Source organism: Meriones unguiculatus, chromosome 12, assembly GCF_030254825.1.
Source record: "Meriones unguiculatus strain TT.TT164.6M chromosome 12, Bangor_MerUng_6.1, whole genome shotgun sequence".
NCBI classification, from domain to species: domain Eukaryota; kingdom Metazoa; phylum Chordata; class Mammalia; order Rodentia; family Muridae; genus Meriones; species Meriones unguiculatus.
Genome location: NC_083360.1, coordinates 62,329,906 through 62,355,548, shown reverse-complemented (window position 1 = coordinate 62,355,548; position 25,643 = coordinate 62,329,906). Strand labels below are relative to the sequence as shown.

General features: G+C 43.8%; 1 protein-coding gene across 15 annotated transcripts in view; it reads left to right on the top strand.

The window, feature by feature from the left end:
* Positions 1-25,643, top strand: part of Frem1 (FRAS1 related extracellular matrix 1) — a 160,659-nt gene that overhangs the window by 96,108 nt on the left and 38,908 nt on the right. For 11 of the 15 annotated variants that reach the window (XR_009585142.1, XR_009585140.1, XR_009585141.1 and 8 more), the window contains 4 exons: positions 22-286; positions 11,555-11,966; positions 16,479-16,680; positions 17,607-17,751. Coding sequence is in view for 10 of the 15 variants with exons in the window: in XM_060365784.1 (XP_060221767.1) it covers positions 22-286; positions 11,555-11,966; positions 16,479-16,680; positions 17,607-17,751 (1,024 nt within the window). In the remaining 5 variants the exon portion in view is untranslated. Of the gene's footprint in view, positions 1-21; positions 287-11,501; positions 11,967-16,478; positions 16,681-17,606; positions 17,752-18,966; positions 25,632-25,643 lie in introns of those variants that run through there. The other 4 variants (XM_060365787.1, XM_060365790.1, XM_060365788.1 and 1 more) reach the window with 4 other exon arrangements.

The following is a 25,643-nucleotide window of genomic DNA, read 5'->3' as shown; positions in this document are numbered from 1 at the left end:
TAAAGTCTTCTTGCCATGCAGGTGATATCGTCATTCACACACAACCACTCGTGGTAGCCAAAGGTGACAGGGGGTTCTTGACGACTGCCGCTCTCCTGGCTGTGGATGGAGCAGGCAAGCCCGAGGAATTGCTCTACCTCATCACCTCCCCGCCGCAGTACGGCCAGGTGGAGTACGTTCACTCTCCTGGAGTCCCCATTACCAGCTTCAGCCAAATGGACATAGCAGGACGGACAGTCTGCTACATACACGAGAGCAGGGCAGCTGCCCCCAATGACAGCTTCAGGTAAGCCTATGACATTTTTCTGAACCCCTTCCTTAAATTAATGCTTAGGAAGAGAAACAAGAGTGAGGTTAACATACCCCACTGCACTAGCCATTTTACTGTGTGTCTCCCTAACATCCGCTTAACCCAAGGATCCATGAAACAATGTTATCTTTTAAAGGAAGGAACATATAAGTCCTTTTCTGGTTCTTCTGTGGCTGTGTCTTCTTCTGTTTCCTGACTGAACTAAAGGAAAAAGCACACTATTGAAATGGCAGAAGCAGGGCAAACAAGCAGAGCCATTGTTAAGAGCAAAGCGTGATAAGCAGATCTGTGTTCAAGCTCTTCTGAAAGGAACACAAAGAGCTGGGAAGACCCTCGCTCCAGAACGATACAGAAACGTAATTTCCCCTTTCTGCATGCATTTTTCTATCTGAGAAAAAGGCACTTATTAGCATAATAAATTTGGCATGAGCAGACACTGCCTTTTGACACAACATGTTCCTGTAACTATGTCATAAATCACACTGTCACAAAGTGGATCATATTTCCCCATAGAAACCAGGTTATAATTGGGGGCTGTGCACCTGCTGGAGGATTCAGTATCAAAGAAATCACTGGGGGGAGTAACGATCTGGGGCGCAAAGGCAAAGACACAACGCTAAGGCAAATCTGTGTCCGTTTAAAATGTGGATATTGGTTTCCAGTCTCACAAAGCAGGAGAAATTCTGACAGTTCTGTCTAGTGATGGGGGAAGCTGGCTGGACATGTGGTCCATGATAAAACTGGAGACTCGGGCCAGGGATCAGAACCGGCAACCTTGGATTAGTCATTGCGTATATGATCCACCCTTTACTTTTGCCAGCTAGAGAGCATTAATTACTGGGGACTTCTGAGCTCCAGTAAGACGTCTGCCTCATCCACCTAACCTTCAGGAGCGCACTGTAGAGTAACAAGAATTGCAGACGCCCGTATGATCCAGTGGGCAGCATAACCCACATGAGCTGTAAAGGCATCCACATTGAAATCCCTCTCTCCTGGGTCGCATTTGACCTCGAAATTCCTGCTGTGATGAGCAGTGTGTGGCAATGAGGACAGTGTCACGTATCGTTTGAGTGTTGAAGGTGATTTAATGACCCAGATTAAATCTAGTGTTAAGCAGCATCAAGAATATTGACAGATATGAACTGACGTGTCCTGCCGCCCTCTCTCTTGTATGTGCGCTCCTGTGGGGGTGGCGCACATGTGTGTGCAAGTCCACACACACGTGGAACCCAGAGAAGAGCCCTGGGTGTTGTTCTTCAAATGCCATCTATTGTGTTTTTGAGATAAGGTCTCTTATTTAGCCTTGATCTTACTCGACAGGCCAGGCTGGCCAGTGAGCCCTGGAAGACCCCCCCACCTCACCCCACCCCCGTCTCCGCCCCTAGCACTGGGACAACAAGCACACACTAGGACGCTCAGCTTTTTTATGTTGGTTCTAGGGTTCAAATCCAAGTCCGCAAGCTTTCAGATCAAGCCCTTTACTGCCTGATCCATCTAGGATATCTATAAAGAGGAAGGGGGTCAGGAGAATATCCTCAAACGGGAAGGTAATTATCTAATTGAGCAATAGCTTCACCGAGTTTGTGCTTGAGTGCTGTTGGGCATTAGAGAAAACATCAGAAGAGAGAGAGTCCTCTTCTGGTTGGCTCCTGTGTTTGAGTGCTATGTTACTATTGTGAGAATACAGGCTCGAGGTCATTTATTGCCTCTGTGACTCATGGCTCCATGAGCTTTGTCAAGTGACACAGCCACTCGTGTTGTTGCTCCTTCTACGGGACCGCATAGTGCTCCTTGTACTAGCCAAACAGGGTCATAGGGAGGCTTAAAGGAATCAGGCACCTGCTGTGCATAGACACATAGACCTATTGGAAGAACTGAGTTAGCACTATCTGCCATTGTTATCATCCGGGCGTTGCCACTGTTATTATAGTCTTTCCTTGGCTACTGTCTCCCCTTCCGTCTTTGCAGTAGCAAGTGTGATCATGGCAGAGAAGGGAAGTCTCAGACAGGAGTGGGGCCTGTGCTTTCCTCTGTCTGCCGAGGAAAGAGGGTGCTCCTCAGTCTCACTCATGCCCACCAGAACCACGGCCCTTTGCTTCTCTCCATTCCTGATTCTCAAGTTAATGCTCATTAATGTCAGCTTCAGCCATTAATGGCTGCTGGGAGAACTGGTGAGCTGGCTGGGGAAACCAGTGAGTGAATACATACAGATGGAGAGAAGTGAAGGCAAGGTGCTAAGATGGTGAAAACCTAATCCCAAATCCCTTACTCGGGACTAGTGACCCTGTGAAATGCCTGATTCATGTCAGGGAAAGTCACCTAAGTTGGCATCTATCTATCTATCTATCTATCTATCTATCTATCTATCTATCTGTTTATTCATTCATTCATTTTGAATTTTGTTTTGTTTTTCTTTCTTTTTTAATTTATATATATATATTATTTATATATATATATAAATTGTATATATATATATACAATTTATTCACTTAATGTCCCTACTGTAGCCCCCTCCCTTATCTCCTACTGGTCCCACCCTCTTCTCACCCATCTCCCTCTCCTAGTCCACTGAAAGGGGGAATCCTCCTCCCCTACTATCTGACCCTAGCCTGTCAAGAGTCATCAGGACGGCTTGGATCCTCTTCCTCTGTGGGTTACCAAGGTTGCCCCTCCAGGGGGAAGTGATCAAAGAGCAGACAACCAAGTCCATGTCAAAGACAGCCCCTGCTTCCCTTACTGTGGAACCTACATGGAGACTAAGTTGCCTATGGGGATGTCTGAGCAGGGGGACTAGGTCCTCTCCATGCATGGTCCTTGGTTGATGCATCAGTCTCTGCTGGCCTGTTGGGCCCAGATTTTTTTTTGGGGGGGAGGGTCTCCCTGTGGAGCTCCTGTCCCCTTCTTGTCCTTCTATCCTCCCCTTCTTCCATAAGACTCCCTACATTTTGCCCAAAGTCTGGCTGTGGGTCTCTTCATCTGCTTCAATCCCCTGCTGGGTGGAATCTTTCAGAGGACATCTATGATAGACTCCCATCCTGTTCCCTCTCTTCCATAGCTTCCAGCATCTATCCTTTTGCCTTCTGAATAAGAATTGTCATCCTCCCTAGGGTCCTCCTTGTTGTTTAGCTTTTTTAGGTCTGTAGATTTTAGTATGTTTATCCTATATTATATGACTATTATCTACTTGTAAGTGAGTATATGCTATGAATGTCTTTCTGGTTCTGGGTTACCTCACTCAGGATAGTCTTTTCTAGTTCTATCCATTTGCCTGAAAATTGCATGGTTTTCTTGTTTTTAATAGCTGAGTAGTATTCCATTGTGTAAATGTACCACAATTTCTGTACCCATTCTTCAGTTTATGGACATCTAGATTGTTTCCAGATTCTGGCTATTACAAATAAAGCTGCTACGAACATAGTTGAGCAAATATCCTCATTGTATGGTAGAACAAGGATGTGGAGAAAGGGAAACCCTCCTCCATTGCTGGTGGGAGTGCAAACTTATGCAACCACTTTGGAAATCAATCTGGCACTTTCTCAGAAAATTGGGAATAGCACTACCTCAAGATGCAGCTATACCACTCCTGGGCAATTCTCCTCCAGATATTTACTTTCTTTAGCTCTTCAGAGAGGTACCTGGGAATACTAAAAATCCAAATTCTTGGGCCGTGTGCCCATTTTGGTAGATCCAGTCTCAGCTGGAATCAGTCTTTTGGAAAGCTCTCGAAAAATCTGATGCCTCAGGACCAGCATCCCTGAGCTGGCCTACTCCATTTCTCTGAGTGTGTTCTGAGCCTCCATGAGAATTTCCAGGAGCTCTACCAGGGCCTCCTGGAGACAAAGAGAGGTCTTCACCTCACCGTACTAACTAGATTTCACTTTGTTTTGCGTCTTGACATTCTCTTTTCTACTTGGTTTTGCATACAAAGAAAACCATACTTTGATGGTTTTCTGCAGCAGAAATTTGTGGCCTAATTTTCCAGAGGCAGGGATTTGGGTTTCCAGTGATAGGCAGGTGTGAGACAGTGTAGGCTTGTGGAGGAAGAAGCCTCACAGAAGTGAAGAGGCAGAGATGAGAGGCTGGCCCTGCTGGCTCACTCACCCTTCTGCAGAGATCCAGGAGAGCTTGTCCCGGGTTGCTGACGGTATGCAGTTTCAGCTCTTCATATTCAGTTTCCTCTTTTTAACAGAGAATATGAGCCCCAGTTTATGCAGCCTTAAAAAACATCTACCCGGGACTTAAGAAATTATTTTCTTATATATATTTTTGTGGTGTTGATGGAATTGATGCTTTAACAGGTAAGTATTTCTGGTTTTAGAGCTAAAAGATTTCTCTCTAAGAATATTTATAAGTTGAGGTAGAGCAGTGGTTCTCAACCTATTGGTCGTGACCCCTTGGAGGTTACATATCATATATCCTGCATATCAGATGTTTACACTATAAAAGTAGAAAAATTACAGTTTTGAAGTGGCAACAAAATAATTTTATGGTTGGGGGTCACCACAACATGAAGACCTGTATTGAAGGGTCACAGCATTAGGAGGACTGAGAATCAGTGATATTATATAGAGCAAACCAGAAAATTCAAAGAGTGAAGGTAAGTACAGGGATGTGGCAAAGGTCACCAAGAAGGCCTGTGAGGTTTAGAAACAGGGCAACAGAGAGGAGCACAAAGGGCAGAAAGTGTTCATCCAGTCCAGCGCCTTCATTTACCTGTGATGGCGCTCTTGTTGTCTGAATGCCCACATTGTTTTGGGCATGGCAACAGACACTTTCTGTATGTCTTTCAGGCCTCAAACCACATCTTGAGAATGATGTGGTTGTGACCATTTGTACACAGAATCCTGAAGTTCCAAGAGACAAAGGCGGTGCCTGATTGACATGACAACTGTGTGTCAGGCCGTACTCTGGAGCTAAGAGCTTCTTTCGAATGAAGTATTCTTTGCACTGTACCTTTTTTGTACCAAAAATTTGTGGAGACTCTGTTTGTGCAAAGGAAGCCCCTCAATGTGTCATTCTGATCGGGGGCCAGCAGTTTTACATATTTATAATGGAAGAGCCTCGCATCTGCCCAAGATCCACATTTTAATCTTGTCATTTCGATCACCCAATCACGGGCTGCTGTGCTGCCTGTCAGGTGGCTCTCAACCAAAGCTGAGTGCCTGTTTTAATGAAAGTGTGATCATGGTGCTTTTTAAAAATTAAATATATGCAACCAATCTAATCACCCAGATTTATGTTGCTTGCTGTTAAATTTGGCAAGGAATTTGGCTGGGTAAAAGAAATGAATTTTATGGTAGAGAAATTTTCCCCTTTCTCTTTTTAATGTAAGATGTGGCAGCATTAATTAAATAGGGTTTAATGGTTGAATTTTACCTTCTGCAAAAATATTTTGTGAATCATAAATTTCCCCTGCATTGTTTGGTGCTGCTGGCCTGGAAGAGAGATTTGGCAGCCCACTCTAGGACAGATGACATGGAGCGATTAGCAAGCTGACTTCAGCTGCTGGCGGCGGGGTCCTGAAAGAACATGTTAATGTCCTCCATTTTGACATGCCGGCTGGACTTTTTTTTTCCTGAGGAGCTGGCACTATTTATGATTCCATTTTTATCTTTTAAATGCCATGACAGATGGCAGATTCTTCAGCCAACTCTATTGCCAGGAAATGCAGAAAGCTTGACAGCATTGTGGTAATGGTAAAATCAGACAAGGCAGACACCCTCCAGACAAACCTGAAGTCATTCCCCAAATTTCATGAGAATGCTGGTCATCCTGTTGGCATCTTTTTGAGGGGCTGGCGGGGGGGCTGGGGAATGCAACAAGGGGAATCAAACAAAATGACCTGCGGAAGAAGCTGATACCCCCATGCGGCCAGTCGCCTCGCCTCGGGATGATCACTGTTGACTTCCAGAATATGCTTGCGGGGTTTGAAAGGAGGCCTGCGCGAGTCTCTTCGCTGGCCTTTTGCAGGCAGGAGCTGTGTTGACCTTGTTTCATTGCTGCGCTAGCTTTATTCTGATGGGAATCCAAGCAGAACCACTCGCTCTGTCTCTCACCCTGGTGATGCTTCTCTGCCAGTGAGTAGCTTTCATCATTACTCACAAAAGTGGGATGATGTATTTGATCCAGTCATGTTTAGAAATTGCATCTTTTTTCACCCCTGACTTATTAGCTTTAGGTCAATGCAGACAGCTGCTTCAGTGTCCCAGCTGGGAACACTGGCCTCAGTAAATGGATTTCTTACTCTTCCATGGTCCCTGGCCTGTTCATCCTCACTTCCATCTGTCAGATGGCACATTGCCTGTTTCCCAGGTGGTCAGATTCCCCAGCATCAGACAGGGATGTGTGTGAGAAGGACAGCATGGGTCAGAAGACAATTTCAGTACCCTCAAAGAGGTCATGTTTGGCCTTGACACCGATCTTTAAAGACCTGTCTTCAAAGGATGTTTTTCAGAACCAAGACTCTGGCCAAGCATTAAAAATGGCCACCTTGGAGTGGCCAGCTACTCACTTGGCTAACACTAAGTTTTGTTGCTCCCTATCCGTCTCTCTCCTCTTTTTGCTTTCTTCCTCTTCCTTTTAGCTAATATTCGACAGCCTTTTAATGGGAACAAACTCTTTAAATCTATAAGTAATGCTAATATAAAAATGTACGCCATGAGGCAGAGGCTATGGCTTACTTGGTAAAATGCCTGCCATGCAGGCATGACAGCACACATCTGTAATGTCACAGCTGGGGAAGTAGGTACAGGAAGATCCGTAGGCCCTACTGTTTTCCCAGTGTTGCCAAATTCATGAGCTCCAGATCGGCAAAAGACCACATCTAAAACAAAACAACAACCAAACAAACCATAGAGGATGATTGAGGAGGATCTCTGATATCAACCTCTGGCCTATACACACATGTACACACACATACACATACGCCCTCATATGCAAGTATGCACACCCACAGAGAGACACATGCATATACATGAAATAGAATTTAAGACAATTATAAACCTGAATGCCTTTGGCCTATATTGGTGCTAAGTTATTGATGACTAATTTAAACTCCCTCAGAAAGCACATTTGAGGCTGGCATGTGGTGAGGAATAAACCGCCATTTCATTTGAAAAGGGGCTTGGGCAGAATGGAAAGGTATAAAGCATCTTCCAGACGAATAAAGTAAAAAAAGAGTCCTTGGAGGCACAGAGGGGATGCCTCCCAGAGGGGATCATTTCGGGTCATTGTAGAGGGCTAGAAGAGGAGAGCATGTGCTGAAGTGACAGGGAGGAAGAGAGTGAAGTCGGTCCCATGGAGATCCTTGACAGACAGGCAGACCTCAGTGCTACACCTCAGAGCACTTCTCCATTGGCCATTGACATTGTCAACAAGAAGTCTGAAGAGCACGGATATTTCTCTAAGCTCACTTGTTTTTTTACCAGAATTATTTGGTAACACTTCATGTTCAACCAAATAAAATTTCCAATTTGTATAGAACTTATTAATCAAAGGTTTGTATTCACCAAAAGATGACTACTGATTTTTTTTTATATATATAATTCTCAGAGTTTCTCAGTATCTTTTTTCAAACTGTGCATACTGATGCTCCAGGAAAAAAAAATCACATTCTTTACAAACTTAGATTAGGGAAATGTGAATTTTTTGTTTTACTTTACTTCATTTAGATATTTTTTACTTTGGGAACATAGATTGCTTATTCTATATGTCACATCATATTTTCTTTGTAGGCAGTCTGTGTGACTAGCTAACTAAAAAACTCAAAATCTTTAGCCTTCCCTGAACCTGAGAGCTTCAATAACACCTAGGTTGGTAAGATATGCCCATGGTACAACAGTGGCACAAATGTTGTGGTAGTGACCAATTGCTTTCTCTTTGGATTTAACTTCTACTTCACAAGATAAAAACTATTGCCTAGTACAATTCGTGGAGCCCCAGATCAAGGCTGGCAAGGCCATACACCTTAGGGAAAACCCTAAAACAAGTATTCTGCTAAACGGACACAGTAATAAACTGTCCCCTAAGCTCTTACCTTTTTGATACCTGATTTAAACTCCTTTGAAGAATGTTTTGTTGTTGTCATTGTTTTGTTTTGTTTTTAATATGGGATCTTTCAGAGAACAGAAAGCCATTTCACTTAAGAAATGGCAGAATGGGTGATTAGTCCATCTCTCAGCCCTCATCAGAGAAACCTCCTCTGATTAATACAGTTAATACACACTCACAACCGGAAAACAAAAGACTGTGGTGTGCTCAGTTCCAAATGGGGCATTGGTATCGTCCCCCTTGCCCTGTGGCTCAGGCCGGATCATCACAGAATGGGCAGAAAGGTGGCGAGAGCCAGCAGTAGTAGAAGGCTATAGCAAAACAAAGTTTGCTGGGCGTGACATGCCAAATGGAATCACAAGAGTTGTGACTGATACACAAAATCAAGCCAGCCAGGACACCAGCCTGGATGAGGAGGGACTCCGGAAGTCCCACCCCTAGTTGAGGAGCTGCTAGGAACTGGAGGCTGCTGAAGGGTAGACAGTCACTTCTCATTAGGGGCAGGGCCTAGGAAGCTAGCCAGCCATTCTGTAGCTGATTGTCCTACACCTGTGCACATGTGGGTAGCATTGAGTGAACTCAGTTTAAAAAATAGCTCATGAAGCTGGGAGAGGAAAGTAGTGGAGGGTTAGGGGAAAATTGGAGGAGAAAGAGGGAAAGGGATAGATTTGACCAAAACACAGTGTATGTATATATGAAATTATCAAACAAACAAACAAAACCTTTAAGCATAACCTTCCAAGCAAAAGCTGTACTCAGCCAAACCTATCTCCCTTGCCTTTTTGCTAAGTACGCTTTGCTCTGAGTCCTTTGCCCTAGGAAGGCTGGTTCCACAGCCTGCTTTCAGGTTTCTTCTGGTCAGGAGTAAATCATCTGCCCTCAGATCCTGAAGCACAAGAGATAGTTCACCAAGAATGAAGGCTTTCCCGATCCAATATGCCAGACTTGCGAAGTAAATGCCATGCTTTCCCTAGCCAAAGGAGGGATTTTTGTGTGATTTAATGTTCTGTTCCAGTGAAGTGTGTTCTTACAAATTTTTACATCAATATAGACACGCTCCACCTGCTTCTACCCAGTGGAGTATGCATCCTCCATATATATTTCTGCGACCACGAGTGGAGAGGAGCTGCTGAGAACCAACTCTGAGCAACTCTTGGTACATCCATTCCTTCAGTCTGTGGCAAATTTGTCAGTCTCATTTGACAGTACTGAGTTTCTCACTTCCAGAGTTCTAACACTGTGCCTTATTTACATAAATAGGTTCACATTCCCCTCTCCCTTCAAACACTATGGCCAACAGCAGGCCAGGGGAGGATTTGGCTTACACTCTAACTTCGGGAAGTCAAACTTGAAGCGGGAAAACTATGTGTGAATGCTGCCCCCTTTGCTGGCTTGCTCTGACAGACTCAGGCCTGGCTGGCTTTTTCACACAGCCCACACTCATCGGCTCAGGGAATGCTGCTGCCCACAGCCAGCTAAGCTCTCCTACATCAATTTACAACCAAGCCTCCCCCCACACACACACCCCAAACGTGCTCACAGGCCAGTCTGATCTGGACAAACCCTCTATGAAGACGCCCTTCTCAGGTGATTTCAGGCTCTGTCAAGTTGACAGTTAAAACTAACTGGGATAGTTCATAGTAGCCTTACATTTCTTCTAGATGGAAGCAATAGGCTGAAGCGTTATCAAAAACTAGTGTTACTGCACAGCTGGCTGCAGTGAAGAGAACAGCCCTAGTGATTGAGGTAAAGGAAACACATACCCAAGATTGTAAGAGAGAGGGGTCAGCTCACCTTGAAAGTGTGTCATTTCAACTTTCTCTTCAAAGTTGGACATTGGTCCTTAGGGACTACAACTTGATTTGTGTGTATATGTGTGTGTGTGTGTGTGTGTGTTATGCTATTGATTGAAAACTCTGTAAAAACAGAGTGTGCGGAGTCAAATAACCTGGGTTCTAGTGCTAACTCTATCTACCTGTTCGTGCCCTCCACCAGGTTTCTAAATGACTCTCCTCAGCAGGGGAAGGATTCTTGCCTATTATCAACACCTACATGCCTCAGCTGGAGCAGGTGTACAAAAGTACATGTAGACTGTAGGAGGTTAGCATCTCAAATACTGTGGAGTTAGGTGGTATTCATCAGGTCTATCCTCTCATCATTTCACAAAAGTCTAAGAAGGCCCAGAGAGGAGAGTGAGCTGGATAACATGGCTAACTAATGTGATATGTTTCCTACAAAGTTTACCAATGTGACCTATCCTTACAAACCCCACTGCCAGATGCAGCTGTGCACATCTGTAATCACAGCATTCCTCTGGTGAGCTGGGAGATAGAGACACAAGAATCCCTGGAAGCTTGGATGCACAGAGCTGGTGGCGCAGCTAGCCTGGCATACATAGCCACAAATAACAGGCCTTGTTTCAAATGAAGTGAAAGGCGAGACCTGGCACTGATGTAGAGATTGTCCGCTGGCTCTACACACGTGCTATGGCATGCATACACACACATACACACACACACACACACACACACACACACACACACACACAGAGTTAGAAAGAGACAGAGAGACCAAGAGACAGAGAGAGACAGAGTCAGAGAGATAGAAAGAGAAAAAAGGAAAGACAGACAGAGACAGAGAGAATTTTTTTTCAGAAGTTAAAAATTGATCTTTGGGAATGTAGCACAGCAGTAGAGCACCAAACTAGCACATGCAAAGCTCTGGGTTCAATACCTAGTACTGGAAAAAGCACAGAAACACATGAGTTAGAATAAATTATCCTGTTCACTGTCTTATTATATTGTGGTCCCAATGATTAGTCTTTAAAGTTATGTTTTCTACATTCTATGAAAACATATTATTGCAATATTAAAAACATATGAGTACACACCAGCTACTCATACAATGGGAACAGTTGGACAGGAAATTCCTGTTTGGGACAAAAGATTACGCTGAGCTTCCGCACTTCATCATCAGTGTTGGGAAAATACTCTTCGATGTAGCATGGTCAACGTGTCAATTCCCCAGCAACTGGTTTACTAACAGAAGGACGTTCTTCTGAAATTCCACCCTTGCCTTTTCCTTTGAGTCTCAATTCGACATGTCCTTTAGTAAAGGTGTGTATGTTATCGTTTCATTCCAGTCGATGGTGACACAAGAGCCCATGCTGAAGGCTGCCTTGCCTCTCTTTGCCAGATATACCATCAGCAATGGACTGCAGACCCAGCACGGTGTGTTTCAGATCACACTGGAGACTGTGGACAGAGCCTTGCCTGTGGTGACCAGGAACAAAGGGCTGAGGCTGGCCCAAGGGGCCATGGGTCTGCTGTCTGCTGATCACCTTCAGCTGACTGACCCTGACACACCCCCAGAGACCCTAACCTTCCTTCTGAACCAGCTCCCACGCCATGGGTACCTCTACCTGAGGGGGAAAGTGCTTCAACATAATTTCACCCAGCAAGATGTGGACAGCGGGGGCGTGGCCTATCAGCACTCAGGAGGCAGCTCCCAGGCAGATTGCTTTACTTTCCTGGCTACGGACAGGAAGAACCAAGGCTTTGTTGTGGATGGAAAAGTTCGAAAGGAGCCTGTTTTCTTCACCATCCAGGCAAGTATGGCAGGCACATAGTTTGTGCCAGAGATGAGGGGACAACCATTGCAGGAAGGTGTGCTTCCTTACTGCCATCCTCTTGGCATTCATGTGCAGGCTGCAGCACGCCAAGCTGTCTGTATGGCTGTGCAAGGGGCTGACCTTAAGAAGTGGTAGAAAGGGGTAGGAAGGAACAAAAGCACGGGCCTTAGAGTCACAGACATAGATTTGAGTTTCTGTTTTGCCATTCATTATCCATAAAACCTAAAATGGCCTTTTCAGCCTCTCCTGTCTTACTATTCTATTGCTGTATGGAGATACCATGATCAAGGCAGCTAGTAGAAGAAAGTGTTCGATTGGGGGCTTGCTTACAGTTTTGGTGGTGGTGGGGTAGTCCATGGCCATCATGGTGGGGAGCATGGCAGCTGGCAGGCATGATGCTGGAGCAGCACCTGAGAGCTTACATCCTGACCCACAAGCCCAAGCTACTGGGCCTGGCATGGACCCATACCTCCAACCCACAAGGGCACAACTTCCCAGTCCTTCCTAAATGGTCCACCAGCTAGGGACTAAGCATTCAAATACATGAGCCTATTGGAGCCGTTCTCATTCAAACTACCAAACCTCCTAATCTTCGAAAGCATTCCTGCAGAATAGCGGTGGCAATTAAACAAGATTGGGTATCCAAGGCACTCACCCATCGCCTGAAAAATACTTAAGGTGCATACTAGACATTCGTAGCTATAGTTGTGCCATCGGGATTCTGCCTAGTCAGGCATGTCATCTACTGACATGGTCAAGTGTGCAAACCTCACAAGGCTGCATCAGCATCACCCAGGAACTGAAGATGCTGATAACAGTAACAGCAGCTACAAACGTTTCTTTTTTGTACACCTTTAATTTCTAGGCAGTTTCATGCACCTATATAATGTGTCTTACTTATTTGCATTCCCTGTTCTCCCTTTCATCCTCCTCCCCTAACCGCAGAAACCATTCTACAACAACTCGCCCTCCTGCTTCCATGTTGTCTTTGTGTGTGTGTGATCCACTGAGACTGATTAGTGTTGCTCGCATGAGCGTCGATAAGAGGTTTTTCTCTGGAGCAGGGAAATCACTAACAGCGATCCCACTGAAGAAAGCAATGCTCTCTCCCTCCCCCAGCAACCATTAACTACCATAGGACTTCAGGGGGCAGTGCTGGGGCCTTGTGGAGAAACCAGAACGAGAGCTGCCCAATCTGCAGATAACTAGCTGCCCTGCGTTCATGAGTGATGTGGGCCTGTCATACCTAGGTGACTTTTTTAGTCTCCCCACCCCCTGGCTCTTACGTGCTTTACAGCTCCACGATTTTAAAAATGGCTATCTAAAGATCAGAGCTTCTCTGCATAAATCTCACTTGACTCTCGTAAGCATTTTATGTGGTAAGCTTTATTGTCTACATTTCATACACGAAGGAACTGAATATCAGAAGTGAAGTGACTTGATGGGAGAGATCAAGTCTGTTTGATTCCAAATTCTGTGTCCTTCCTATGGCTCCATACTGCCACGTTTGTTGACTCTCAACAATTCTTGGAGGCCAGAGTGTTTTGCGTCTCTCAGTCAAAACACATCAAGCATGTTCTGGCTCTCAGAACTCCTAAGCTACTCCTCTTGGAGAGAGCTCACCCTGTTCCACACACTCCAACCAACAGCAACAAAGATGCCATTTTTGTCTTAACTTCAGGATAATCTCTGACTAGTGAGATAATATTCTCTCCTTGCTCTTTATGCTCTGTTAGGCTTCCCCAGAAAACCTGTGTATGCTGTGTACAGCGGCCATATATCTTTGTAGACGGACAGTACAGATCAATAGAATGCGAGAGACAGACGTGTGTGAAAGAGAAAGAGGCACACAGGCAGAAGTTGATTTGGAAATTGCCTCATGCTACTATCGGTGCTGATATGCTCAAGATGCATTGTACAAGCAAGCCAGAGGACTAAAACTTGCAGGCAAGGTGGTTCTGTGGCCTTGAATCTGAAAGAGCAGAGAGACAAAGCTGTTATTTCTTCGAGGGAAACCCTTTTCTCTTCAGGCTGGCAATGGACTGGATGGGGCTAAGGCAGTCTCCATTACCCACTCTGTGGAACTAAGCATTGGCTGAAATACTCTTCCCTAGACCGTCCAGGCCCTGGGCCTGAGAACACATGACACAGGTTCTCTGGGTGTGGATGAGTTTTTGGCACCACGAAGGCTGAGAAAATTAAATGAGCTTCAGATACCTGGGGAGACAGTGTTGGTGTACTGACATAGTCTCCGCAGTGTCTACTCAAAACAAAACAAAACAAAACAAACAATGTTTCTCTGGATATGTTTCCTACAAGTTTCTAAGAGTTATAAATTCTACATGCAGACACAGCTGCTTCCTGTGCTACAGATATGGAAATTGGGGTAGAGTAGAGAGACAGCGCTAGAACTAACCCAGATCTCTCGACCACGGTGCTCTTCTAAGAACAAAGCCATTCTAAGAGTCTGTTCTCTCTCCGTCTCTGGGGAAGCTGTCTTCTGGGTGTGGTAAAGCTTGGCTTTCATCACCAATGCAAGATGTCTGTTTCAAAAACAAACAAAGAAACAAAGATCATGTTAGACACTTACAAGCCTAAGTTTTTTTTGTCCATCAAATTTCCTTGACCCCTTGCTCCCTTAAGAGCAAAGGGTCAAGCAGTGTTTTATAAAGCAACTGGCCCTGCCAGATGTCGGAGAGAAGGCGCCCCTAATGTCCTGCTTCCAAGAGCTGGGTTTTTGTTGTTTGTTTGTTTGTTTGTTTTTAAGACAATACAGTATTTATTGACTGCCATCAGTCAGTGATATACTGACCCAGATAAGTGACTCCAGCATGGACAACAAGTTATAGAGTGACCATTAGTAACTGAGGGCAAAGCTGCTGAACTGAAGAACTAAAAACAAACAAACAAACAAGCAAAAGCTGTGCTTGACTGATACCAGCAGGCACACAGGACTTTCATTCTGTGGGGAATCACCCCCTCCCCCAAGACCGCCCCCATCTGTAGTTCTTCTGTGGAGGGGACAAGTCTTGGGTAGAGACAAAAGGACCTGCCCTCACTCTCTATGGGACTGACATGTCTAGGAGGATTTTCACTAAATCCAGCTCCAGTTATTGGAAAATAGACAGAGCCTTCCTTAAAAATAAAATGCTTTCCCCTGTAATATTTTAAAAAACTTTCTGATATACTAAATCAAAGATCTGCTTTCGAAGAAGCAAAATGTTTAATATATCTGAGCACACCAGTATGGGCTGAGGCACAAGAGAGGACCAAAGTGACTAAAGTTTTTAAGGTGATACATCTTTAAAACATTGACCACAGCAAATCTGTATTACTTTTGTAACACTGGGGCATATAAGAAAAATATAACACCGAAACCAAAAACATTGCTCTACATTCAGGCATCTTGTGTTTGGAAGGATACCGACATGGCTTAGTGTATTTTTATTTTTCCTCTTCCGTGCCACCACGGCTGTGGGAGCTTCTCTTCCTAGAAGATCATCAGGAAATTTACATCCATGTTCTGCAAAGCTTTGAAGTGCTGAAAGTCCCAGCATGCAATTTTCAGATCCACATCCATTAAAATATTTTTATAATCAGCTAGAACAAATCCAGAAAGCATAAACATACTTTTTGTATGTGTATGGTGTGTATGCATGCATGCTTACAGATGTGGAAGCATGTTCGTGTGCTCTTGTGTGCATGTATGTCCATTTGGTGGCTGGAGGCTGACGCTGTGTCTTCCTTGATCACTGTCTGTTTTACAAAGGCACTATTTCTCTTCTTGAACATGGAGCTTGCTGATTCCACTAATCTGACTAGTCAGCTTGCCCCAGGGAATTCTACCCCCGCCACAGCCTTAGCTGTCCACCACCACCCTTAAAATATCTAGTCTACCTACTGAGTCCCATGGTCTTCGGACCTAGTTGAACAACACAGAGTCTAAAGATAACCACTTTCAGGATTCTTCGAGTAAACCATTTCACATTTTCTATTGAACACCTTTGGCATTTGGACAAAGGCATGTGGAAAAGGTCCTTGGAGTTTGTGGATACCTAGGATTCTGTTTGCATAGTTCTTAAACACAGCACACCTTTCTGAGTTGCTGACGGTAAATTCGCCGTGTGATTCTTAGGTCAGTTTAAGCATATTCCTCATGCTTCTGCTATGGTTCAGGCATGGTGCCAGGTGCAAGAATGGGCCCTGGGGAGGGAAGATACAGTATTTCCCTTCATAAAGCTAATATGGTAAGGAAAATCAGACATGAAACAAACCATAAAGCAGGGTGAAGGGTTAAGATGGAAAGTAAGCGTCTGCCCTAGTCTCTGTATTTGTTAGGGTAGGGTGAGCAAGACAGGCTTCAGCAGAAATCAACAGATAAGGACTCCAAGCAACCTGTGAATCGAGGGGTTCGCCATTGTTGAAACACGAGAACCCCGTGTAGCATGGGGAAAGAAGTCCTTGAGTAATGTTTCTTCGATGATTCAGGTGGACCAGCTGGACAAAGAGGCACCTCAGATCACTCACCTGCACTCCCCTTCCCAAGTGGGGCTCTTGAAAAGTGGCCGCTACGGGATTTATATCACTTCCCGTGTACTAAAGGCATCGGACCCCGACACGGAGGATGGCCAGATCATTTTCAAGATTTTACGAGGCCCATTGCACGGCCATCTAGAGAACACAACAACAGGTACCTTCCGTCTTAATCCTTGTAATTCCTCTCATTTTAAACTACTAGTGGCTGGCGTGGCTAGAGAGTAACTCAGTTAAGTGTAGGCCCATTTGATGAGTGCTCCTCAGGGCTTGCTGATAGACTCAGTTTATAAATCAATACTGTTGCTAATGGGAGTTTGAAGCTGCATCTTCTAAACTCAGCTTCATAAGAACAAGCAACTCCTGATGCACAGCAGCTTAACTCTTCACCATTTTGTTGTTTTATTTTGTTTTTCAGGTTGTGTAGTATTCAGAACACAGCACCAGGGTCAGGTTGATAGTTCAGACTAATTTCTTTCTTCTAATATGCATCCTATATGATAGCAGATTCTTTTTTAAAAATCTGGGTTTTGTTTAATGGATCTGTTAGATTATGTATTATTTCTGCCTCAGGAAGGCAGCGATCACAATACTTCATTAAGCAGGGTGGCAGAGGGGATGAGTTTTATTAATTCCCTCTTTCCTTTCTCTTTAGTTGAGTACGGCAAGGCAAATATCCGAGAAGCAAAGCAGATTTAAAGATGAATCCATTGCATTTGAAATTGAACCTAGCTACAATAATGTTAATTCTCATCAAAAATAGACTTCAGTTGTTTTGTCTTGAAGCAAGGTCTTGTGTAGCCCAGGCTGGCCGCAAACTTGATATGTAGTTGATTGTGGCCTGGAGCTTCCAATCATTCTCCCTCTATGCCCCAAGAGTGAGGATTACTGATGTTTGACACCACGCGGGCTTTTGGGTGTGCTCCATGATGCTAGGCAACCACCCTAGCGCCTGAACCCCATCCCCGGCTCAGCACTGTTCCGTAAGCCTGTGCTTCAAACAGAACAGCTGTATGGTGTTATCAGCTCTTAAGTGGTGTTTGATTAGATTACTTGTGGGATTCGTTTATTCCTTGCCTGTAGGTGAATTTATCCATGAGCGGTTTAGCCAGAAGGACTTGAGCCGTAAGACCATCCTTTACATCATAAATCCATCTTTGCAAGTGAATTCGGATATCCTGAAATTTCAGATCATGGACCCCACAGGGAACACTGCCTCTCCTCAAAGGTAACTTTCGATTATTCATTGGTTCTACACATCATGTTTAAAATGTATCTGATTAAGAAAGTGAAATAATCTTTTCCACACCAGACATAAACTGACAAGAGTATTTCATATGCTCATACAATTTATTTTGGAGAAGGGATTTCTGTTATATTATTTCTAGATGATGGAAAAGCCAGTGGTTTCCAGATTATACAGGCATGCTTCCACACGCTGGGAAGCTGCTGTTTGAGCTCGGAGCACATGTGTTCATCCTGCAGCCAGAGGTCACTCTAGGACTGCGTTAGTCACCGCTGGCTCCTGAACTGTGGCGTGAGCCAGCGTGGGGTGAATAGGAAGGAACAGTCAAATACATTCTCTCCTACAGAAAAGAAGGAAAGAGAGCACATTAGTGCCTCTGCGAGTCAGCAAGCCTTATAGGCAAGCTGAAGAGAGTATAAAGAAAAATAGACTTGAGAGCATTTTGAGCGATGTTTAGAAGTGTGAATATATGGGGATGTAGAATAGTCGCCAGAGCAGGAACAAATCCGTGGTATTAACAAGATTAACAGAGCAGGGTAATTTCAGTGGCTGTGCCTCCTTTCCAGATGCTCCTTGCATATAGACCTTGAATAATTTACTGGCTGACAGATGGTCATGATGAAGGTCCATTCGTCCATTTCTTGTGGTGCATTAGTTTTCTTTATTTACTGCCTTTTCCAGACGGCTCAGAGGAAAGTTAATTTGTTCTAAATTTGTGTTCACCGTATCAGAGACATATAAGATAGCATAAATGACCATAGCCCTACTGTGCTTTCTCTAGTATGAAATGTGGACAGGAGAGAAACATGATGAGAAAATGTTCTGTTTTGTACTGTTTTGGTGGTTTGGTTTGTTTTTCCCTCATCCTGTAGTGCAGTTTCACCGTTCACCAGCAGAGGTCGCTAGAGTCGTTGTTAGCAAAAACTGGCACTCCGTCTCAGGCTCCCCGGTCCTGGGAGGTAGGGACCAGGTCCGAAAATGGAAGACCAGGTCCCTGCACTTAAAATCCTGAGATTATAAACCAAAACGAATCAGTTTTGAGGAATCAGTTTCCTCAAGCAAAGTGGGGTTACAGTTTAAAGAATCACTTGCTTTTCAAACAAATATCTTTATTTTCAAGAAAAGGTTTTAACCTTACTTTCTAAAGATATTAATGAACTGTGTTCACTCAACTATTTTTTTTTTTTTTCTCTTGAGATGCATATTTTGATCAGCCTTGCCCCTGAGCTAGTGTGAGCCTTTGGTCCTCCAGATGTCAGCACGGCATGAAGACAGAATTTCCCACCAGCAGTAGCACTGGGTTTCCTCTCACAGTACCCTTTTCATGCCTTATTGACAGGAGCAACGAAAAGACTTCATGAAGATGCTTTATGTTTGTCGGTAACCATAGAAGTTACTTATGCAAGTCACAGCAGTTATCACTTCCGTGGAGGCTCTTTTAGGTCAGCTTGCTTGCTTGTGCATGGATCGCTTTCCACAGGCTCATGCTGGAGATGTTCCTCTCACCTCCAAATGGCTAGAACCCATGAAGAAAAATGCCTGCAGACTGCTAATACAAAGATAACTCATATTTGGTCCCAGCATCCTTTGTGCTATTTTCTTTTGATTGGCCGGGGAAGTAGGTATTATTCAGCATTTGAGTGGAATAGTTAGTTATGACCAAGTAGATGTTTGTTTTCTGAAACTAAGCACACATTTTTTCTGATAACAAACAAAAGGGAGGTGTGTGTTCAAGCCTGATCACCTGAGCTTATTCTCCAGATCCAACTCTCAACAATTGTCTTTTGTCTTCTACACACAGAGAGAGAGAGAGAGAAAGAGAGAGGGAGACAGAGAGAGAGAGGGAGGGAAGACAGAGAAAGGGAGAGAGAGAGAGAGAGAGAAGCAGAGACAGGGACAGACTTTTTAAAAACAGAAACAAAAGTCTAAATAGTGGTTTGTCTTTACAAAGCAACCAGCAAGAGCCTACTAACACAGACAATACGGCTCATAGGCATTTGGAATCTTATCATTTTGAGCTCTATTTGATGTTATTCGTTTAATCTCCAAAATCCTGTAAGGTTGGGTACCATCATAATCTACAATTTGCAGGCAAGGAAACAGAGGCACAGAGCTAGCAGAGACTTCCCACTTGTAAAGCTGGTTAGTGTGGTCGCTGAGTTCAGCCCTCATTAGTCCATGCGGCCTGCCACCCTGCTCTGTCCCCCTGCCCTTCCTTAATGCTGGCTCAGCCCTTCTTTCCCTGTAGGTATTGGCCATCCAAGATGCAAGGAAGAGGAACACTCATCCATCAAGAACCTTAAGGTTTACCTGGATTTTTGTGAAAATGTGAAAAATCGACTGTCAACAGTAGTATGATCTCCATCTTTAAAGCCCTGGGGATTGTAGTATAGATAATTATCCTTTGGACATGTAGTGAAACAGGCCTGCACTTTGGTTCCACCATTTAGTGATGGTTCACAATAGCTTCCTGATCTGTATAATGGGGAAATAGCACCATTAACTTAGTTAAACAAGTGAGGCCAAACATATGAAAGAATCTTGTAAGTTCTTAGCAAACACATCTTGCGGTCCTTACTACTAGTGTTCATTTCCTTGAGTATTTTTGTTAATTCAATTGACTGAAGAAGTATCCTGAACTATTTGGTGGGTTAGAGTCTATCTCTGATTGGATATTGATTTTAGAGTGATGCGCACAGCAAACAGTGCTCATGGTTATTCTCAATAAGCTAAACACTGTTTTGCTATTATACTTTCTGTGCATTATTAGTTCTGAGGGATCAATAGATGCTTTAGTTCATCGAACATAGGAAAGTTTGGTCTGGGCAATATCAGTCCAGTTACCAGCAGCTGGCTAATTGGTGAGTGTGTTTAATTATATCACATCAGATTTCATCAAGCTGATCATGTTATTAGAATCTATGAGAGAGGGTGCATTGTGCGACTCACTTCACCTTAACAGGCTACAGAGCCACCTATCCTCCCCTCCCTTCCCCCATCAAGGTTAGTGAAGGCAACAGTTAGTCATGGAATGCATTTGGGAATGCTGCCATAAAGCTACTTTATACCACCAAAATCCATGGATGTTTGACTCAAAGTTTAGATTTGGCTAAGTGTCTAAATTCTAGGCAGTGCGTTAGGTGCTTAAAACACAATCCTCCAAAGAAAATAAGGAAATTAGACTCAAGGCACTGAAGTAATTATCTCTGAGGTAGTGGAAGAGTTGAAGCTGAAGGTGAACCCTGACCTCCAGGTCTCAGAGAGCATATCTCTTCCTGGCTCTGGCCATGACTTGACTTGTTCACAAGCTTGCTCTGTTTTCTGGCTCAAGCTGACTCCCCACATGATCTACAGAATCTAAGCACGGTACACAGGGCTCATGGCACTCATTAAAAATATAGTGTAGGCCAAAGAACAAAGCCAATGTGCACCAATGTCGTTTTCTTAGTACATGCTCCATGTGGACCTCTTTATTATGCACACACACACGAAACAGACAGACAGACAGAGAGACAGAAAGGAAGAAAGAAAGACAGAAAGCAAGAAAGAGAGAAGGAAGGGAGAGAGGGATGGAGGAAGGAAGGAAGGGAGGAAGGAAGGTGAAGAATTAACTTCAAAACAGAAGCTGGTCCCCATGGCCCTTCTCATGTGATGGTTTCTCTCCTCACTGATTCCTCTCCTCTCTGGCAACTGCACCCAGCTGTTCTATTACTCAGTCCTGGCCTCGAAAGAGAAAAGTCAAAAGAAATGTAAAAGGAAAGGAATTTCTATCAGGCAAACTTTAAAACATTTGCACCGCTTTTATGAAACACCTTGCAGGGGGAGAGGTTGAAGCTGTTTGCTCGCTAGTGCCTGCACAGCGTCTGCAGTCCAGAGTTAACATGTTTAGCCCCAGTCTCGAGCTAAGGAAAGCACAGAGGAAGGAAAAGAAAATGGCACTTATTAAGCACCCACTGTGTACAGGTGCTTTGCACACATTAACTAATTTTAATTTTAATGATGTGACATGACTGTAATTCCCCTCATTTTACGATAATGAAAACTGAAGCCTAGAGAGACGGAGGAACTGACCGCACCCCCACACTAATGAGCGGTTGCAAGTGTGTTTGACTCCAAAGTGCTTGTTTTCTCCTCTCACTCTACTGCCTCTTGGCTAACCACTCCCCACCATCAAGAGAAATGGAGACCGGGAAGCACAGGTGTTCAAAGTATGAGGTTGTCAGGGCTTAATGGCTTCGTCTCTGAATTGATAGAGCTTAGACAGAATGCTTAGAAAAATATGTTTCAGCATTTCAGTTTTCCAAACTCAGATGCTACTTGATTATAAGTGACTATCTAGTTATAGGAAGAATGACCTAATCACGATTTTAGCTTCTATGAAACCTTTTACTGAGAAGCTCGCCATACTTAATGAGCTCTCGAGGATGTTCATTTAACTCCTTTGAAGTATGACTTGTGTTTAGTATGCTTTGAGAAGAGAGGAAACTGAGGCAAGGAGAGGCTAACGTGCACTTATTGACCTAGATTCATGTCCCAGATCCCAAACTGATGTAACCCCGAGGGTTTCATTCGGTTTGTTGCTCCTTCGTGTATATGAATCAAATAGCTACAAAATAAAATGCCAAAAGCACAGATTTTTTTTTTTCGTTGTAGGACAGGCTCTCTCAGTGTGGACCCTGTCGGCGTGTAGGGAAACACAATTCTTGTTCAGAGACCACCATCCTGTCCATGGCTGCTAAGCAGCATCCCTAGGCTCTATCCACCAAATGCCTGGACCACGCTGCTTGAGACAACGCTGTCTCCACATATGCCCAGCGTTGAGAACTGCAGTCTGCCTCAGAGAATAACATACGTGCCCAGCTAAGAAACAACACAATCACGCTGACCTCCATCTTTCTCTCTAATGGGGTCAGAATACTGGTCATGAGGTACAGAGTAAGTCAGGGTTCTAAGGAACATGTGAGCATTTTCTGGCCTAGAATTATTTTCAAGGTGTATGAAGGATGCTAATGATTCTGGGAAAGGACATTTCTGGCTGTCAGTTCAGCTCGGGAAACAGTACAATGAACAGACAGCTGTGGAGTACTCTGTGATGAGCTATGTGTTCCACACTCTGCAAAGTGAGTTGTCATACATGGGGAGGCAAAGGCTGCTCCCGAGGAGCATGCTCACTACAGAAAAATATAGTGTACTCTGCATGAAAACACAAATCGGGATAAGGCAGCTGAAGAAAGTTAAACCTCAGCAAAGATTCTGTGATGTCAAATGGCGTGTCCAAACACCTTTTCTTGTGTCTGACTGTTTGAGTTACTGAGTGGCAGTGTGTCCAGAAGCCTCAAGGCATGTAATCCTGCTTCAGTGCCTTCTGTTCCCAGAACTGGTCGTTGGAGACCAACATTCAGCTTTCACGTAGAATCCACACCTCTGCTGTGCTGCACGTCTCTAGCCTGGAAGCTCTCAGCTGAAGGCGTCTTTCCCCTCAGGGGTCAGCCACAAAGTCTGGACAGAGTTTTGATGGTTGTGAGCCGGGTAAAGTACAAAGCTATATCCACTGGAGAGGGACGGAAGGTGCTGCTGTGCCTTTCAGAGTCCAGGCTGCCACCCCACAGCAAAGAGTCCTTGATTCTGACAGCCACAGCGTGGGGTGGAGAGGCCCTAGCCTAGGGGCTCCTGCCCATCAGCTTGAACAGTTTACCACGTGCGTTTAATTCGTGGTACGTTGTTAATCATCATTTCTGCCCATAGAATGTACTCTACTTGTGGTAAGAAGAGGGTCCCTTAGATGAGAAGAAGTCAATCCAACCTTATCTTCACACAGAACTTCCAGACTGATCTTACAGGCTCCAACATCTGAAATTTGAAACTACAGTCATGGCAATTCTTACAGGGAGAATTCCAACCTGTTTGGCTACACTGTTTCTCTGTCTCTGTCTCTTACTCTCTTTCTCTCTTTGTCTCTCTCCCTTAGGTATTTTCACAAAGTTTAATCATAGAAGTAGCTTTACTAATAAATCACTGCAAAAAAACTTTACATTCAGAACATATTGTATATATCCTGTGGGTATAGGAGGGTTTCTTTAAAAACATTTTTTTTTCTTGGAAAATCTACAGCCTGGGTTAAGTTTCATGTCTTTTTAACAGATTATAGTTTTAAGGAAAATAAAAATAGGACATTGTTTGGAGACAGTCTTAACCTACAGGCGTGATAATTCAGATGGTGTGTCCAGAAAATACACATGCACACTCCCAACACTGAGACCCTTTGTGCTTTGGAGTGAATGGGCCTCTAAATTGTCCCCTTCTTTATCTAGATCAGCAACCAGATTGCACTGAGTGTTAGGCCTTAAGATTATGTGGGTGTGTGCAGTGGTTCTGATTGGTGCTTACAATGCTCAGTATCGACAATGGGTGGAATTCAGCTTTGGCGCCCACTTGATTCTTAGGAGACTTAGCTCAAATTTGTTCACACATATTGGTTTCCCATTTATTTTGCTGGCTTCTCCCTGAATCTGTTTTTCTTTTTTTAATTTTTAATTTTTTGCTTTTTACCTGGATTCTTTAGGAATTCTTTGCAGCTTATCATTTTATTGCCATTGGTTTGACCTTATTAAGTATTATTTTATTATACTTTAAGCCTAGTTCTATTTTATGTTAGACTTAAATTCTATTGCATCAAATATTAGTGAGTGAACCAATATTTCTATTATAACAAGTTTTTCAAGTCATCTTTATGTTATCCAGCATGCAGTAACAATGCTCCATAAGTATTGAATAAATACACATCTGTACAGCACGCATATTTTATCACGAGCCCCTGTAGTAAGTCTATGCTGCTGTGTCACTCCTCCCCCGCACCAGCATCCTTAGATGAATCAGTACAAGTGGATTTATTTTGTTGGTGAACTTTGAATGATGTGATAGTGACCTGTGACCCCTGCAAGAATGATAAAACAGTTGTTGAACCTTTCTGACCTTAGTCTTTTTTTCCCCTTTTAAAGCTCTTTAGATGACAGCCATTAAATACGACAATTTCCATCAAATGTCAGATTTACTCATGATGTAGCAGAGCTATTCATGAATAATATTCAGCTGTATATTCTGCATCCTACCTTGCAGATGCAGCCAATTATAATTCAAAATTATTTATTAAAGAATTATATCATATCGAACAGGCACAAACCTTCCTTGTCATCAGTCTCTAGACAATATAGTAAGTCAGCTATTTAGGCTGTATTTGGTATTGTAAGTCATTTGAAGACAAAGCAAGGCATACAGAAGGATATGTGCAGGCTGCGTGGGAGTGGAGTATTGACACATGTCAGCATCAGCAGTGGGTCGTGGACCTGCTCTCCCATGGACACTGAGACATGACTGCAGTTGCACCCAAGCTACACACACTATTGTATCTCTTTCGTTGCACAGAAGGAGGGTTGGGTGTTAGGTACAGAGCACACAGACACTGTAATCCCTAAGCACATCCGGGGATAACTTTTCATTAAAGCGGAGCCAAGTTCGGAGATCTTCCTAAAATGAATGGGCTCTTGAACTTCATGCCTGCTAGTTTCTTTCCCATTTGAACGTCTACCTCGTCACCAACAACCATGGGACTTTTGCAGTCCTTTTAATCTTCTTTCATGTACAAAATAGAATTTTAACACTTTCTCTGTTCCCTCACAAGGTCATTATGATGAGCAACTAAGGAAATGCAAAAATGCATCATGAACAAATTTTCCAAATAAGCATGAGGGATTTCTGACACCGGCATGGGTTAATCAAACGCCTTCGCTGCCTTGATGGAATTCAGTGCTCAGTCTCCCATCTAGCTGACCATGCTGAGGGACATTCTTATGGGTACCTTTTGATCACCTTTCTCC